Here is an 18306-nt window from a genome sequence, read left to right on the forward strand (position 1 = left end):
ATGTCATATATTTTTCATTTTATAGTCTTACAGCCTTCACTTTGGAATGCAAATCAAAAGCCATGGATAACAGCAAAAAGGCTTGTGACTGTTTGGCCATCGTTTTCACTTTCAGGATGTTTTCTTGGCCCTGAACAATGAGGAGGATGAAGTCTGGAAGGCGAGGTGAAAGATTCATGCTCTAGACATGTGTTTCCTTTGGGAACTGAAGGGCTCTTCCCTGTGTGGGTGTGTGTTTGTGTGCCTATGTGCAGACATGTTATTTACAGAGTTCTGTTTAACTACTTGAAATGCAGGTCAGGTGATTAACCTGCAGCATCCTTTTTCTTAATTTCCTAAACAATTCTGTAGCTCTCGGTGTATGAGGGTGCTGTTAAATCATGTCTTTGGTCATTCTTATTTAAAAGGGAGATGTTGCTGGAGACACTAGGTGATGTAGTTAACCTTGGCTTTGGGATAGTTGGGAGGTCATCAAGTCAATCTATCTCCATTCTCTGAATTGGCAGAGCTCTGTGCCCAGCTTTCTCCTCGCATCTTTATCTTCCTTTGCAGTCCAGATCCTGTGTATATCATCCAGACCTCACCACAGGCTTGTTTCTCTCCAACAGCTCTGTACTCTGATGGAAATGAAATGAAGGGAGGGACTTTGCAAACAGGCAAACTGACCTTTTCAGCCCAGCTAGTCCTTGATCCAAGCTTCAGATTTCATAAACAAAGCAAGTGGTGAATGTCATGCAATGGTGTCTTTGCAAATGAAACACTTATGAAAAAGTCCTGTGGGAGTGAGAGGCTCAGCCTGAGACTCCAGCAGACCCTACCCATGTTCTGCCTTCACAAGCAGGGAAGTTGCTTCTAAAGCGTGAAGTATCTGAGCCGCCAGCCATTCCCTGTGATTTCACTGTACTTGCAGGCGAGTTGTAGTTGTTGACATTACAAAGCTAATATTTACAAGGAGAAGTCATCCAGGTGGGGAGGCAGCAGTGGTGGGAAGAGCCAAAACATCCTTTCCACTAGGTAGCAGTTGAGGGAAGCTGCAAGTGTGCCAGTGCCAGGTGGGCAAGGGGGACATAGCCAGGGCAGCGGAAGGAAAGTGATTCATTTAGTCCTTTTCCAGAACCCTTGGCACCCTCTCCCAGGAGCTGAGATATGCTGCAGGCCAGGTGGGGCAGCTAGTGCAGTCTGTAGGACTTGGAGTCAGAAGTTAAGGAAGTCCTCTGGTTTCCTTGTAAGATGGAAATACTATTGTCAACCCCTGCTGGAAAGATGGAAACTGAAGCGATCCAGTTGAGTGACTTGACCCAGGCTGCTTGGAAAGCAGAACCACACTGAGATCCTTCTTTTTTTTCTGTTCTACATTCAGGATGGAACTCTGTCAGCAGGTAGTGCTGAGAGCTGGAGCTTGTGGAAACTGAGGCCCTTATGTTACAAATCTGTTAGGAGCCACATGTGTGCTAAACCGGTCTCCAAGGGAAGCCCTGGCCAATTTCCCATTTATGGCTCAGACTTGTATAGCTCCCCAAAGGAAACTTTAGGTGGTGTAGAAATGTCTTGGTTACCATTTGTTCCGTTTTCCCACTGTGGAGGACATACGATGTGAGGGAAAAGGGTGGCCAGAATACATACGCTGTCACCCAGCAATCCTACCTGGCACATTGGCCCTAATAATTACCTTTAAGTTGAACTTTAAGTTAAGTTAAGTTTAAGTTTTTTAAGTTCATCTGGTTCCATTTTGCCTTCCGGATGGGGAAGCCACAAAATATTCTTTGGTAGCTGGCTTTTCCCATCTCCTCTGGCTGTTCTCAGCACTTCATGAGCTCAGTTAAGCATCGGATTATACAAGTCTCAGTGTGTCATGCTTCATTTTGAGCTGTACTGCTGGTATTACCTCAGTCGCCTGCCCATTAAGCATATGTTGCTGCTTATTGCTTTCCCAGCAACCTACAGCACAGTCCCTAGCTGGGCACAGTGCACATTCCTGAGCTCTACCTGGCTTTTCTGTGAGAAAACTGAAAGAGGGCTTCCTTCAGCAAAGCATTTTTTCAGACATTCTTCAGTGTCTTCCACAGATCAACCCTCAAAACAGAGTGTCTGTCAGTCCCACTCAGTTCTTTTTGTTCGTCCCATCTGTGACTCCAGAACAGACCTTCTTTTCCTCTGAGGCCCTCGGGAGTATTGAGTGTTTGGTTGTAAAACTTGTTTCTGGCTTCATTGACACCCACTTTTCTGAAATATCCTTTCATTAAGATCCTGAGTAAGCTTCCTTGCACTCTCATGCAGATCTTGAGGACTTTCAGGCGGTGCTGCCACCTCTGTCTCTGTTGTTCTTCACACTCATTTTGCTCTTTGGATTCCAGAAGGCATCACAGGAGCTGGAGGCTGCGCTCCCTGGCTCAAGAGGACTTTTGCTCCATGAGGAGCTCGTGGCAGGGCTATTCATCTTCCTTTTCAAGCTGCTGAGACCTGCCTCAGGCACAGTGGACTCCCAGGTTTCTTGCATTTGTCTGGAGAGCACTTTGATGTCTTGGTAGAGCTTTCTGAGCTTCATTTCATGATTCATACAGAGGTGGAAGTCTTCCTGTCAGCTTTGACAGGTATGCTGAAGAGGGTTTATTTACCAGAGCCTACCTCTATTTTGTCAAGGCTGTAACCTATCAAATTTATTCACTTGCTGCCCTCATTTGCTTTCCGTTCAGTGCTGTTTAGTTGTTGTGGAGACAGGACGTTTTCCACTATTTGAATTGTGCCGTTTTTTCCCCTAGGAAGGTATCTAATAGCTCAGGGCTTCCCACAGTTCAGGGGATCACATAACTGACTGCTGGGCCTTTTCACACCAAGACCAGGAAGTCCGTGGCAGGTCCAGTGGCTATAGCATCTGCAGGGAAACAATTAGGCAGCCAAGTCCCTGGTAAAGAATATTTTAACCTGTATTCTCAGATGTTGGATCATTAGTTAACTATAATGTGAAACATAAACTAGTCACATGATTTACTGAGGAAATCTAAAATATCTGTTGTCATTATTGCAGTTCATTAGAGTGGGAGATGGAGGTGACACTGAAAGAATCCTTCAGTAAGGTGCAGTTAAGGGTTTAAATGTAAGTGCATATATTTGTGCCTGAGATTTTCCTTTATGTGCCTAATGCCAGGAAGATTGCAGAAGAGCCCACAGCTTGTTACTTGGGCTCATGAGCACCTGAAAACACATCAGAAGGATGAGTAAGAATTGCGATGTTTCTAGATTACAGAAGATACCTATATTAGGGCTTTGTGGCTTAGAGTGGGTATGGAAGAGTGGGGTTTTGTAGTGGGTGAGATGTGAAATTGTGGTCACTTGAGCACCAAAGGAAATGCTTGATATTGCAGGGATTTGACTTTGGTCTATATAGACAAAGTAAAATAAAAGACAGCACAGATGGTTCAGAGGAAGGGCTGTGGTTGGTGGTCGCTCACATTCAGTAGTTCCTAAAGGTCTGGTGTTTCAGATGTATAGCAGGCCTATTTAAACTGTTGCCCACAATCCAAATCCAGCTCACAATGTACTGTCTAGTGACCTGCCAGATGTGGTGAGTGTGGCTGGGCTGGGCTGGAGCAGCCTAGATGTTTTCTGGCTTGAGCGTGGGGTCTGGCCTCTGTGTGGTGCTGCCTCGTTCAGCTGGGGCTCGCTGTGCCTGGGCTCTGAGGAGCCCAGTTCCCGCTGAGCAGCTCGCGATGACTCCAGCCTGGTGTGGGAAGGATGCTGCCCACTCTGCCCAGACCTTGTGTGCGTTCTCCATGCTGTAGCACCAGGAGAAGAGATGCTGGGTTGGTGCACTGGTGAGCATCCATCTCCCTCTACTCCCAACACTGGAGATGTCCTGCAGGAGAAAACAGGCCTGCACCATCTCCCCAGCCTTCAGCCAGTGCCTGCTACATAGACTCTGAGCCAACAGTTCCCAGCTGCCCTGCTCCCCGGGCTTTTTTTGCTAGCAGCCCCTGCCAGCCCTTACCCACCGCTCCTGCTTACCCATCCTGCACCCAGGGGACAGCACAGCAGAGCTGGAGGCTCTGGGAGGGGGGCAGGAGGGACTCACTCAGAGGAAGGTCTCCCTCGTATTTTCCTGGCTGTGTCCTTTTCTCCCTGTTCATCCGAGAAGGCTTTCAGTAACCAGCAGGCAAGTTGCCCTGGATTTCAGGACCTGAAAGGGAAAGTGAAGAAGGGGAAAAAAGCTGGGGGCAGGAGGGGATACCGCAGTATTCTGAGCCACATGCCAAAATAACTTGCTCAGGCCATGGTAGGGAGCAGCTGCCTATGCCTCCCATGCCCAAGAGCAATAAAAGCGGTCCTGGTTGCTAACTTCTATCTATCCCTTTTTAAAAAAGGAAAGTTCTGCTGTGCAGTGTGAGACAGTGAGCAGAGGTATGTTGCTCATGTTATAAATGCAGGACAAATATGGGTAGGAGGGCATTCAGGGTGATCTTGATCAGAACTCCCTAGCTGTCTAGCTACAGCATGAGACATGCTTTTCATGGGAGAAAGGGTTCCTCGGTTTTGTTTGTTTGTTTATGGGTACTGTATACATTTGTAAGTCTTCCTTTTTCCTCTGACTTTGGGATGTGGATCAAGCATGGTAGCCTGGAACCATGTAAAACCAGATCTGATGACAGATCCAACCAGTGTGGACGACAGACTGTGATAGATTTTTTAGAACCACCTAACGCTGCCTAAGCGTTCAGGAAACTACTAATTAGAATGAGACAGTTTTACTAGTAGGACAGGAAAAGCAAAGCCGGAAAGCCAAGAGTTTTTCACCTGGAATGAAGACTCCCTTGACATCTTTTGCTCACCAAGAACCGGACAGAGCTGAGGCTGTTGCGGTCTGAACTCTTCTTTGAGGTTGTCTCTGAACGTTCAGTAGCACACAGGAAGGAATTTGTGTAGCCTCCAGGGACATACATTTTAAGGAGGTTCCTAAAGGATAGTGGTACTGGCCATGCCTCAAAAGGGGCCGCACAAGAGGCCACCTTGAAGAAGAGTACTCTTCTTTAAGACACGGCTATTTTGAAGGTGCAATACATTAGACATACCTCGCAGATCCCCTTTTCGTTGCCTTCTTAACCTGGGTGCATGTATGAGTTTTCAAGCTTGTGCCTCTCTGGGGAAAAGGGGAAGATATTTATTTCAGGAGTGTCTTGTGTGCGTCATTTATATGCTGAACACATGCCATGTGCTTTCTACAGTATTTTTCAAGCAGACACTGTCGTTCTCTCAGCAGTCAGCGAGCAGCCTCTGGTTACAGTGCACTGGCAGCTCTGCAGGTACTGCAAAAGGTCTTACTGCCTACTTAATACAGGGCAGGGGCTTGGTCTCTTGCCGCCGCAAAGGCCACATTTATAAATCACCAGTAAGTGCTAGGAGTAAAGCAGAAGAAAACATGAGTGACTTTCGAATTCCTTCTTTAGTCCCCAAAGTGTATTTTTTGCCCTTTGGGGCGAGGCGGGTGGATAGAGAACTTTGTCTCATTTGCTTTTTTGAAACCTGTTGAAGTACTAGCGAGGTGGCTGTGTGTAATTTGGGTATGCCTGCAGAAGAGGTGTAAATAGCACCTGCTAAATTATTATTAAGGGGAAGCTGAAGTGGGAGGAGTTTGCGAAATAAAGCATCGAGTCTTTTTTAACAAAAATCATTCCGTTTGTTTTAGCATTGTCCCCTCTCTGCACTCTACAGTTTTAACTCATGTGAACGCTACGGGGAGTTACGTAAGTCATATCAAGGACAGGGAAAGCTCCATTAAATCCAGTTACTATCAATTGTGCGAGAGCTTTAAAGGGCTACACTAAAACTCATTATTAAAGAAAGGAACTATCAATTTCATTTAATGCATCTTACCCAACCTCGATTCTGCTCTCAGCCCAGAGACTCAACGTGCACAAGGGTGGTATAAAAATTCAACCTGCACTCTTCAGGGCTCGGATTTACTTTAGTTGTTGCAGAGTCCCGGCTGCAGCCCGCCCAGCTGACGGGCACTGCAGGAGGTTGCCCTGCGCCCACGCTAAGGCAAGGGCCAAGCTTTAGCCCAGGTGGGTTTAGCCAGCGTGTCTTAGGGAAGCCCCATCTGAGCCCCGTCTGGCCACTTTTCTCAGTGTAGCCAAAAGGCTCAAGTCGTAAAACATATTACGGGCTCCAATTTGGAATTTGATCCCTCTAACAAACCATCCAACTTTTATTCACGTCTATTGTAAAATTTACTGTTGCAGTGGAGTAAAGATCTTGTAAAGAAAAGAACATGCCAGCAGTGCAAATTGATAATGTCTTCAGGAAATTTGGGGTTGTGTTTGTCTCACAGACAAATTTGCAATAAAAATGACTTTGCTGCAGAAGCCTTCTCTTTCCATCACCAAGCTGTCAATCAGACTGTAATTTCTTGGTATCGGACTATGCTGAACAGCTAGCCAAACTACTCTCCTTATGACATATGCCTCTAAAACATCAGCTGTGAGAAAATCATTTTGGATGGAGGGAAGGAGATTTCATACTTCATTTTTAAAGGAAAAAACATAGTTTCTTTACAATGAAACACAACCTCTGAGAAGTGCGGAAGTGGCAATGGTGGAGTTCAAAGTCCTCTCTTTAGCCACAAGACAGCCACAAGACAGCCCCGCTTCCTCTCCCCCCTCTATTTTTTGGGGGGGGGGGGCAGGTGGTTCAGCTCTCGTGCGCTGTCCCTGTCCCCCCTGCTGAGGCTGTGAGCAGTGTTGCAGGGACAGCAAGGGACTTGTTGTCGATGCGGAAACCAATCCCTAACAACAGCTCATTTCACCAAGGGGCACAGACAGCCGTCTGACGTTGACAATGTTGAGTGACTGCTGACCTTGTTTTTAGCGTCAGCTGATATAAACTGGAGCTCTGCCAGTCTGCACCAGTTGAAAGTCTGTCTCTTAATGGTGGCGATTATCCTGATTTTTACAGCAGCGCTGAGAAAGTTGCAGCTGCTGTGCTTTGCATCAGTAACTTTAATTTGGGGGTGACCGGGTCTTCTGGAGTTATTTTCCAGGGGAGTGTGTGAGAAGAACCTCTCTCCTTTCTCTGCGTCTTTTTTTTTTTCCCTTTTTATTTTGTATGAAGAGCTATTGCTCAAGCACGCCATGGAACGAAAGCCATAAAGCTATAAATTACACCTCTGCTAGGTCCACAATATGTTACCAATTACATCTGCTTTATTATTCGCGTCCAGGGGGAAAGCATACATCAAACCAACCCCACTCTCCAGAAAGGTCGGTACTGTACTAGAAAGAACACCGTGACTCTTCTTAATCAGTGGAAAAACAAACACAGTTTCGGCTCACTCACATATGATATTTGTGTCCAGGATGACAAGTTGAGTAATATTGCTGCAGTTCTCCAAGCTCGCAGCGTGCCACATGCTAAGACATTCATGGCAACATCATCGCCCTGTGGAAAGGAGAGAGGAGAGCGAGTGGTTAGAGGGGCAGGAGCTGAGGGCAGCAGGGAGAGGGCTGAGGACTGAGTTGTGGGGACCTTGGGCATTGCTGCCAGGTAGGTTGCGGGGGGACCAGGGCAAGTTAATACGAGATGCAGCAGAGATTACATTAAAGCCAGAGGTCATGCCTGTAAAGGAAGGCACGCTGCAGTTTTGCACTGCTTCGTTGCTATGGTGGGGTTAGCGGGGCTTTGCGTTGCATCTTCCAGCAGTGGTGAGGATTTTCCCACTTGCCCTAATAGGATTCTTTTTTTTTTCTTTCTGCATCCACCCTGTCTTCACAAGTTGATCACTGCAGCAGGGATGAAGGTGGGGGTATTGAAGCAAGCTGGAGCGATTGCTTTACTGGTTATTTGAGTGTAAGCACATACAGTGATTTTTTGGCTCACCACAGGCCCCTCATACGCGGTTCCTGGGCTTTGCGCTGCTGGGAATTAACTGGAAAATGTGTGTTGGATATGTATGGGTGTGTTTGCTTAGCTGTGCTACTCAGCTTTGGAACTGTGGAGTAACTGCTCTATTTTTATTTATGTGTGTACATGTATATGCATGCATATGGGTATGTGTACATATGAATGTAAAAGGATCTTTAGAACAGAGCAGTGCAGGGGTTCGTGGAGGAGGGGCTTCTCCTAGAAAAGGGAGCTGAGTATTAAATGTACTCTCATGTCTCCACGCAAAGAAGTCATCCATGTGCATTGCAGAGTTTGTTGCATTTTTGTCACTGAAGCATTCATTCAGCTTTTAACTTTTCTAAGTTGAAAACAAGTCAAGGTTATGTTTATACTTAATAATTCAGCAGCAGTGCCAGCTCAGCATATTGTCTTTTTCTTTCCTAGTCATTCTGGTTTATTAAAAAGAAACAATGACACAGATAGAAGGGTTGAAGGAGGCTGTGGCTTTCTGCTTTAACTCCATCACACCACTGACTTCTACCATAGGAATCCCCAGAGATTTCTGTGATTCACAAATACCTGTGCGCCAGCAGTGCCATCCCTACCCTGGGAAGAGAAACCTAGCAGCACTTCTGGAGTTAGATGTCCCTCCCTTTTCTGTGGACCACCTCTGCTTTTCCAAATGAGAACATTTTCTGTTTCAGTGGCATATTACCCAGACCCTTCAGGAGGTCTGTTTCAATGATATTTGTTGACTTTGGTTATGAGGTTCTGGGTTTCCTTTTTCTTTTAATAAAGGTATAGAAGATCATTAGCCCTTTGGGAGCTGAAGAAACTTGCAGTAAAATAGGCTTCTGTCTTTCCTTAAAAAATGAAGGTATGTTAGGACCTGATTCCACCACGTGCTCGTTTGTACCTTGCTTCGTTAGCAATCCTGTTCATTTCCAGGGGATCTGTTTCCAGTTATGGTATTGTCACTGCGAATAAGAATAGATGAACACAGTTTTATAAATCGGAGAGAACCAAGAGCACACAGTAAAGCTCGTGTTGTGTAACTCCCATCTTCACTGTCCCTGAGCACAGCACAAGCATTGTGCACAATTCCCACACACAGGCTTGGCAAGCAACCTGAAACATCATCTGCTGTTTCTATCCTGGCTCTTCAACTTTGTCAGCGCACCTCCATTTTGTCACGGTGTATCACCTCCTATTCCTATCCTGGCCCTCTGCAGACCATAAGCTACACTGTGGTTTTATGGGAATAAACAGAGGGCCTAAGTCAGACCCACCAAACTCTTTAATATAGGACGAGCCTGAGGATTTGAGATTAGGCCTCCCTGGGCAGATATGTCGCAGTATTTTACATCAGTTCTTCCTGAGAGCTAGATATATTCTTGGAGACAATAGGAATAGGAGTCTCTTTGGGCAGAGAAAGTAAAAATAACATTTAAATTATCATTATTAAAAATGGGAAGAGGGGGAGGGAGAGAGCAGGAATACTAGTTGTTGTTAGTATGGGACAGTCAGCAGTAATGATTTACTTTAGAGTATAATATTTTATTTGTGCTGGATACATATTTCTGGAAGAACTTAACACACTCGTGTGTGTGTGCATGTGCTATATCAGAAGTCTGTATCCCACTTTCCCTTATTGTCACCGAACAAAATAAAAAAAGCTGGGGGACACATCTTGACGCTGTCGTTTCACTCTGATGTTGTATTGCAGGTATGGCCTCGCATGTGCAAGTTTTCTCTCCTCACACCCTTCAGTCAAGTGCCTTCTGTAGCGTGAAGAAACTGAAAGTGGAGCCGAGTTCTAACTGGGATATGACTGGGTACGGCACACACAGCAAAGTCTACAGCCAGAGCAAGAACGTGCAGTCCTCCCAAGCAGCCGCCGCCGCAGCCGTCAACGCCTCCCTCCAGATCCCCAACCCGAGCATCCCGTACGAGCAGACCATCATTTTCCCCGCCAGCACAGGGCACATCGTGGTGACGTCCGCCAACAGCACTTCTGGTGTGGTTGCAGTGTCTGGGCAAACACTGGGCGGGCCACACAACCTGATGCGTCGCAGCACTGTGAGCCTTCTGGACACCTACCAAAAATGTGGACTTAAGCGGAAGAGTGAGGAGATTGAGAACACGAGCAGCGTGCAGATCATCGAAGAGCACCCACCAATGATTCAGAACAATGCCAGTGGGGCCACTGTAGCCACCGCCACCACCTCCACGGCCACATCCAAAAATAGTGGCTCCAACAGCGAAGGGGATTACCAGCTGGTGCAACATGAGGTGCTCTGTTCCATGACCAACACGTACGAAGTGTTAGAGTTTCTTGGCCGGGGAACCTTTGGACAAGTAGTCAAATGCTGGAAACGTGGCACTAATGAGATTGTGGCCATCAAGATCCTGAAGAACCATCCTTCCTATGCCCGGCAAGGCCAGATTGAAGTGAGTATCCTGGCTCGGCTGAGCACAGAAAGCGCAGATGACTACAACTTTGTCCGCGCATACGAGTGCTTCCAGCACAAGAATCACACGTGCTTGGTCTTTGAAATGTTGGAGCAGAACCTCTATGATTTCCTAAAACAAAACAAATTCAGTCCCTTGCCCCTGAAGTACATTCGACCAATTCTCCAGCAGGTAGCAACTGCCCTAATGAAGCTGAAAAGCCTGGGACTGATTCATGCTGATCTCAAGCCAGAGAACATCATGCTGGTAGACCCATCCCGACAGCCATATAGGGTCAAGGTCATAGACTTTGGTTCAGCTAGCCATGTGTCTAAAGCTGTGTGTTCTACCTACCTTCAATCCAGATATTACAGGTAAGAAACTGGGCTCAAGTAACATTACTGGAAGAGTTATTTCACCTATAGGAATTTTCTTTCAGTTTTGTAAGTGAATGAGAGCCATCCCTTAATCCTAAACTGGGGTGGCTCTTAGAATGGGCTTTTGATGAAAGGAAAAAATGGTATCTTAGCCTCTTGAGGTTTACTTGCGTTGAAAACCGTTGTAGATTTGTAAATAACTGCAAAGTGTTAACTGTTGTAGGAAAAAAAAAGACAAAGAATTTGTCATCTACAATTGAGAGAATAATTCCGAAAAGCCTTTCCTCCATGTCCCTCTGTCTTCACTTCCTTCTCTCTGAGACTGTTTCCAGAAGAGGGGCTGGATCTGGACAGTCCACGTTTCCTGTCCAAGTCAATGGAAGCAGGTTCTTCGTTTCAGAAAGGCCTTAACCTAAACTATCATTCCATATGTTAGTTGTATCTTCCAGCCTTCTTTCATAGGTGAATCTAGTGTTTTTACAAAAACAAGGCAGGGCCCCAGGAAAACAACTCTATGGATGCAGAAGATGCTCTATCACAGAATAATTTTCACACAGGCTGTGAAGCTAATTAATAAGCGTCAATGGAAAGATTCCCACTGGCTCCTGTCAGCTCTTCTCCAGGTGGACAGGCTGGCCGGCTGGGCTGGGATCACTTTTCTCCACGTGTGAAACTGTCAGTAGGGATGAATGAGTATTGTTAGTAATTTGGGGTTGGACTGAGGACCTGTCGTCGACTCATGATTCCCACTGGCAGTGCTTTTAACTGCAAGTGTATTATGTGTTAGGGTGAAGTTCTGACCTTCTGCATAGGTCCACCCAAAGCAGAATGTATGAACCAACCCTTTTCCACCTCGATCTCTTAAAGAGTTTCATCAAAGGAAGAATTCGGTAAGCCCTGGAGTGTCATCCTCTGCCTCTGTCTTGGCTCCAGGACACAAACTCTCTGTAGAGGTTCTCCTAAGCCCTTCTCACTGGTTCCAGTTAGCTAGGTTCAGTATCCCAGGGGCAGAGAAAAGCAATCCTACTGTTACCTCTAGGGTGGGGAAAAAAGAAAAAAGGGGAAATTTGTCTTTAGATGACAGCTGAATTTAGAAATGTTCAGGCCATGTTTTTGTTGTTGTAATTCTGTGAAACAGGAGCAAAGAGGGAAAATGTGATCCTTCTTGATGTCTGATTTAATGAAAATCTGTCCTGGCAGCATGCACGGCTCGTCAGCTGAGTTACCGAAGAGCAGGGTAGTTGCTCTATTTGTAAATAGAAAAGAATCTGTCTTATATAGGGGGACAAAAATCAGCATGAGCTGATATCAGCCCCTTTTCCTACTTCACAGATATCGCAGTGGCAAAGCCCCCCAGAACTCTGAGCTGCGGAAGAGTTAATTTTCACAGGAACAGGAACTTTGACAGTGTAGCACTGCAGCAGCTGATTTTTATCTGTTTGTCCTTTGCTCTGAAGGAGGCCAGAAAAAAAAAAAACCATCCTAGCTTATACCTCAGAAGAGGCTTATTAAATGAAATATTCTACCTGATGACAGTCCTATCCTCCAGGAGAGACATGTTTCTGTGGTAAATATGCAAAAGCTTTTAGGGTTGCAATTACCTGGCAGACTAGAAGAGAAAAAAATGATAATACAGGCATTTTGTTGTTGAGTTATCTGTGATTCTGCATTAGCAGCCTAAGTCCCAAGCTGAAAGACAGAAGGGGCAGCCAATATGAAATATGTGACAGAAAGCAGAAATGAAAGAGAAAAATGGTTCATTCTCAGCAACAAACAAGGAATATTTTTGTGGCAGTCTCTGGGGAGGAAAAAGCTTGATAACATTTGCTTTTTATATTTTGAATTTTATTCCTGCCCGGTCTGAAGTTGCAACTTCTTAGATAATAAGTTCTGTCTGTCTAATTCCTCTCTTGTTTACCACGCCTGAACGGATGGGGGATGGAAAGAGGGGCAGCAGCTCACTGAAAAAAAAAAAAGGAAAAAGAAAAAGCTTATTGGGATGAATTACATCAGCAGGGGGCCGCTGATGAAGCTAAATTCAAGTCATGAGGAAAATTTATATTCCTCTTCATTTTCTGATGGGGAAAAATACAGCACAGAATAAAGACCTATTCTGCTCCAAAGAGAAGGAACTTTCACGCTAGGGGAAACATAGGACTTTATAAAGATTTCATATGTCTTCCATTTAATTTACACTTGTTTTGCTTGCTAGAGTATAAAAGACAAGGGGATGACTTCAAGAAATGGGACGTTTAAGCTGAATGTGAAGGAAAAGCTTCCTAAGGGTAAAATCTCGTAGTAAGTAAGCCAGCCAAAGAAGTGACAGAAGGCCTGTCCCCTGTGCATTTAAGGAAAGACTAGATTGAGTGCTAGGGAATAAAATGTAGAGGTCAGTCCTCAACTGGAAGCCTTTTATGATGGGCTTTTGGGAGCACATACCCAGATCCTCCGCATATTTTATTAGCAATTTGCTTTTTCTTCTCCCTCTTTCCTTTTTTTTTTTAACTTTACCCTCAAGAATGTGATGGCCAAATCCTTTCAGGTGAGGAAAGTTCTATGGGATCCTGTTAATTCTCAGAGCAATATAAATCATTTCCTCTTCCTGTAAATGGTAGACGTATTTTCTTCTCCCAGAGGTGGAAGACAGAAGTGACTTTAAACCAATTTCATGTTCTTTCTTGACTGGAATCTGCATAGCCCAGCATAAGCTAAAACAGTCCCAGGGCTGTTGTCTCCTTTGCTTGCAGATTTCACGTGAACCGTTTGCCATTGCTGCCATGTAACATGCTCTGAAGATAAACCGAATCCCTCATCCAAATTTCCCATGACCAGGACAGTAGGGAGACTTTATATTGCACTGTAGGAAAGCTCAGGAGCCGGCACTGAGTGCTCCAACATCAGCAGTATTTGCGTCATATCAGAAATGTTTCTATCAGGCCGCAGCAGTTCTCTTTGGAAGGATCACGATGATGTCCAGGTGGCAAGGGATCAGAAAAGACAGGCAAAACTTCTTTAGTCTAGCAAAACTTGTCTCCCTTTCCTCTCAGAGGACATAGGCTCTTCCAGGCTAGATTTGCTGCCCTAATTGATACTCTGGAGACTCTTCTCCCTTTCTCCTGACTGTAGAGGGACCCGAGGGAGACAGGCCACGTGAGGCTAATGTGAACTGTGCGTGGTTACCCCTTCCCTGCCGAGAATAAGCCCCTGCAAGTACAACGCTGTCCCCTCCCTGCTTGCCCAGCCCAGAGCTGCACCTCTGGTAAAAGCGTATGAGATGAGCACCAGCCAGAGCCTGGCCACAAGAGCGTCTAAGGGCGTTGGGGGGGCAGGCTGCACCGTGGTCCCTAGTATTGACCTAAATGACAAATGACGAAGGACCCCACAGCCATTTGCAGACTGATGACTTCAGTCTGTTGCAGCCGCAGGCAGGAGGAGAACGATCCCGGGCTTCCCCGGGGACCACGCGGGGGCTTAGCGTGAGAACTGATGGCCCCTGCTTCCCAAGTCCTTCCAGAAAATCTAATAGAGGGAAACAAGCCCAGAGCAGTCTGTGAACCACGGGCAGGATTCGCTCGCTTACCTTGCCAACCCGACCACATCATCCTCACCCCCGACACCTGATGGCTGTATAACTCAAGAGCAACTACTCTTGCGTAACTCTCCTCCCCCTCCCTGCCAACTGTGGGGGGACCACTCGGGGACTATCCCACTTGGTGCTAATTTCGTCTTAAGCTTCTTGCATCTCTGCTCTAGCTAAGTCAGAGATTTTGTCAGTGCTGTGGTCAGAGTTGTCATCAAAAAGTGGGCGTATTGTGAAGAGGATCAGCCTCCTTCCTCCCACGCATCTTCAGTCTGTAAATTTACTGTGGTGCAAAACATGCCTGTTTCAGGCCTGTGTTTCTCGTGTCGCGTTCTCACCCTGCGTGTACGAAACCTGGCCAGTTGCCTCTTTAGCGTTACCCAGTGCAAGGGACGGTGTTCCCCGCCTGCCTCCCATCACCCTAGTTCTTGTTCTTGTCATGTATCACTGACCGAGTCCGTCCAGGTCTGATCAGTGACCTTTCAAAGAGGTAAGTAAGTGGCGACTTAGTCACAGTCTGCAGGTACCTGCATGGGGAACAGACTTGGCTAAGCAAGCTGCCGTATCCAGCTAACAGCGCAGAAAGAGCTAGCGGCCGTGAGTTTTAACCAGGCACGTTTAGGCTAGACATGAAGCCCTGTTAACAGTGCAACAGATAAAGCTGCAGTGGATTCAGCATCACAGAATATCTTCATGGGATATATTTTTTTTTTCCTAAAACATGCTGCAATTTGAAAGAGAGATCGTCCAGGTAGGCTCTGTGATCTCTGTTTCGCAGGATGTCGGACAGATGAATGACCACAGAGATCCCTTCTGGATTTATAATCCATGTATGGATAGCTTCCAGGGAGAACTCAGATCTTGAGAAACACAGTGACCAGGCTTCAATAGATGCCCCCATCCATTAGAGTCAGCATTCACACGCTAACGTGGAAGAGGGGGTTGTACTTTCTGGGAGATGGGTTTTTTGGATGCGGTGTGGAGCTGCAGCCCTCGCTTCTGGGAGCCAGAGAGACTCCATATTACACAGTGGAAGAGCTGGAATGGTCAGAGCAGCAGAAGTCCTCTTCGGGGCACTACAGCTATGTTACCTTGCCCTCTTGGTTTTTCTTTGCTGCTCAGCTGAAGCAGCTGCTGTGTTTTTCCCCAGAGATGTCTGCATTTCACTATTAATTAGATAAAGTCTTTTAGAATTTGCAAAGTACTACAGATATAAAATAATGGCTGTCATCCCTGGACTATTAACAGATAAATGGAGTTTTAGTGCCTTGTTTTCAAAAAGATTTGGTAGGTGGCATACCTGAGCATGGGTTGAGATGTCTGCTTTGTTGGTGAGTGGCCTTTGCTGAAAAGTTGGTATAAGAGAGAATGAAGTTGAGTATCAGTTTGGGGAGGTGTTCATCTTTATTGGTCTAGTTTCAGATACTGCAAGAAATTCGCAGGCATAAAGTGCTGTCCAGAATCTCTTCCATAGTAAATAGCAAGGCCATGTGCAGGTTTTCTTTAAACCTGGCTATACATGCTTAGCCAGGTGGGTGCTGCTCCTGAAGCATGCACGGGGCTGGAGCTGGAGATCTTGTCTGTGTCTTGCTGCACGTGGACATCATGTCTTGACAGGTATCAGTTGTCTAGTAGTGCTGACAGGGAGCCAAGGCAAGGTAGATTCCCGAACAGCGCCCTGACGTCTTCCCCATCGTGTGACTCAGAGCACACGTCATTCTTGCCAAAACTGCCCTTTAAATTAGGCAGTAGTAATGGGAGCAGGGATAGGCTTATTATTCTACTCAGTAAATTGACATCTGTTAAAGTCCTTGTATAGCAATGTTAATGCAATTAAATTTCTAAAGCTTCTGCCGTACTGGACTGCTACGCTTCCTTGCAAAAACATCTCTGTCCTAGACTTAACTGCTTTAGCAGTTGCGGGACCCCTATTGCTCTGCCAGTCACTTTCAGTTCAACTGGCAGCATTCGCTGCTTTGCTGCTCTGTCTCTCTAAGGTAAAGAGCCCGGTAACTGGATGGTTTTAGGAGGAAAGTTTCCTCTTGGGACTGGTGTGAAACTACCGCGTTCATCACAGAAGTCTAAGCTCACGCTGGGACCCCACAGTGCAGGCATAATTTGTGAAGTCACCGCACCCAGGGCACTGCCTGTCCCTGTCCCTGCTGTCCCTGCAGCGCTGAGTTTTCCTCACGCATCTCTCGTTCAGCTACACGTTTACAAAAGGGAGAAGCTGGCAGAGTCATTTACCCAGCTCCAAAAAGATTGTGAAGGCAGTGGAGCTACACACCTTGTTGCCGTCTCCGTGTCGCTGCCGAACATGCTCTGTTCCATGGACTTTTGAAAAATTGCAACTGTAGGCACAGAATTATGGTTGTGTTATGTTCTTCTGTGATAAGCATCTGTATGATCCCTTTTACTGACCTCTCACTGTCAACCTCCAGGCCCAACGGTATTCAGAGAAGGGCTGGAACAGTGAGTTCCCGTCTTCCTCCTACTGTCTTACTCAGTTTCAATGATTTATGACTGAAGTATGACAATGCTTCGCATTAAAATTATCTGACAGCCCATAGAGACTCATACTGTTTCAGTAGTAGAAACTCTCGGTTTCGCTGAGTGATGAGCCCGCCTGTTAGGACTACAGTCTTGCAGAACAGGCAGCACAGTATTGCCCCACAGTATTTCCTCCATAGGCTTTGTGGAGGAAAGCAGTCTCCCAGCTGTAGTCTCCAACTACTATTTTAAGCAGTTCTTCGTTTCTTTCCCAGGAATACTGGAGTTCAGAGTTGTTTTTTCAGAACCAAAATTCAGTAGAAAATTTTTTGCAAACCAGTACCAGGATTAGTTGAATCTCATTTTCATTGTATCCAGACCACCAAGTCTTGGAAGGGAAGAGACATTCAACTGAAAGCTTTTGGCAATCTTTGTGATGGTCAGGCCAGGTTGGTTTTTGGTTTACAGAACTAAAGCAAAGGTAGCACCTTGCCAAGTTCCTTTGTGTGTAAATCACCCAGAGCAGGCATGGTAAGCAGGCAGCGTGCCCACGATGCGTTGAACAGAAGATACATACTGTATTTTCCAAAAAAAAACCCTTTCTGGGGACTAATTTAAAATGGAAAAACCTATCCTTCAGCCTAACCAATCTCTTCAGAGCCGACTGTCCCTAAGGCTTTTTCTACTTAAACCGTGGCCTTTTCCTAGTTTCTTTTGCTGAGAGTGGACGCTCCAGCTCCTCCTGTATCTCGTCCGAGTTTGCAACGTGCCCCTCCTCGCTGTGACACAGCAGCAATGCTGCCGCCTCTCGCCGCCCGACGCAGGCACTTACTTGATCCCTGCGCTGTCGCAGGAGGGGGTTGTTTATTTGTTAGTCAAATGTGTAAGCTGTGCCCAGTTATGCACCTCCAGGCCCAAGAACATGTCTAACAGAGCGCTGCTTGCGCTGCTTGCGAGGAACAAAGCAGCGAGGCTTTTGCAAACAAAGAGAAGTTGCCACCCCTTCACCATTGCCTGGGGAGAGGGAGAAGTCTTGTGCTGCTTCCTTTGGCTAATCCGCGTCTGTGAGTCCTGGAAGACTCAACTATCTCAGCTGAAGGCTGGGCCAGCTCCTCCTGTCCCCCGCTCCCCTCCCTAAAATGCTGGCCTATATAGCAAAGGCAAGGGACTGATAGCAATTACTCCTGCTGCAGATCTCGGCTTTATCTTGGTGCCTGGAAAGAAAGGAACCTGCGTGTCCGCGGACAGGGGTCTTGTCGATCAAAGACGAGTGCGTGAATGGCAGCCAGAAGCGAGAGCGAGATGGTCAGGACAGGGGTTTGCTCGCCGCTAACGCTGCCCGTCACGTGACGGGGGTTGTTCGTTCTGGGTCACCTGTTATTTTCAAACCTTCTGCAATATTTCAATGAGATAAAGCCCCACAGATTACAGATACAGGGAAAATGGTTGGCAAAGTCCCACTAAGCACAGACAGAAAAATAAAAATTAAATAAAAATCAGATGAAAAGATTTTTCGCTGCCACGCTCGCCGTTAAT

The 18306-nt window shown here is 46.3% G+C and overlaps 1 protein-coding gene across 3 annotated transcripts in view; it reads left to right on the top strand.

Moving 5' to 3' along the window:
- The window catches only part of HIPK2 (homeodomain interacting protein kinase 2), a 137590-nt gene that overhangs the window by 34595 nt on the left and 84689 nt on the right, over positions 1 to 18306 (top strand). For all 3 annotated transcript variants that reach the window (XM_068945012.1, XM_068944997.1, XM_068945003.1), the window contains exon 2: positions 9599 to 10697. In XM_068945012.1, the coding sequence (XP_068801113.1) occupies positions 9599 to 10697 (1099 nt within the window). The remainder of the gene's footprint in view (positions 1 to 9598; positions 10698 to 18306) is intronic.

The sequence above is a fragment of the Struthio camelus genome, chromosome 1 (genome assembly GCF_040807025.1).
Source record: "Struthio camelus isolate bStrCam1 chromosome 1, bStrCam1.hap1, whole genome shotgun sequence".
Lineage (NCBI taxonomy): Eukaryota > Metazoa > Chordata > Aves > Struthioniformes > Struthionidae > Struthio > Struthio camelus.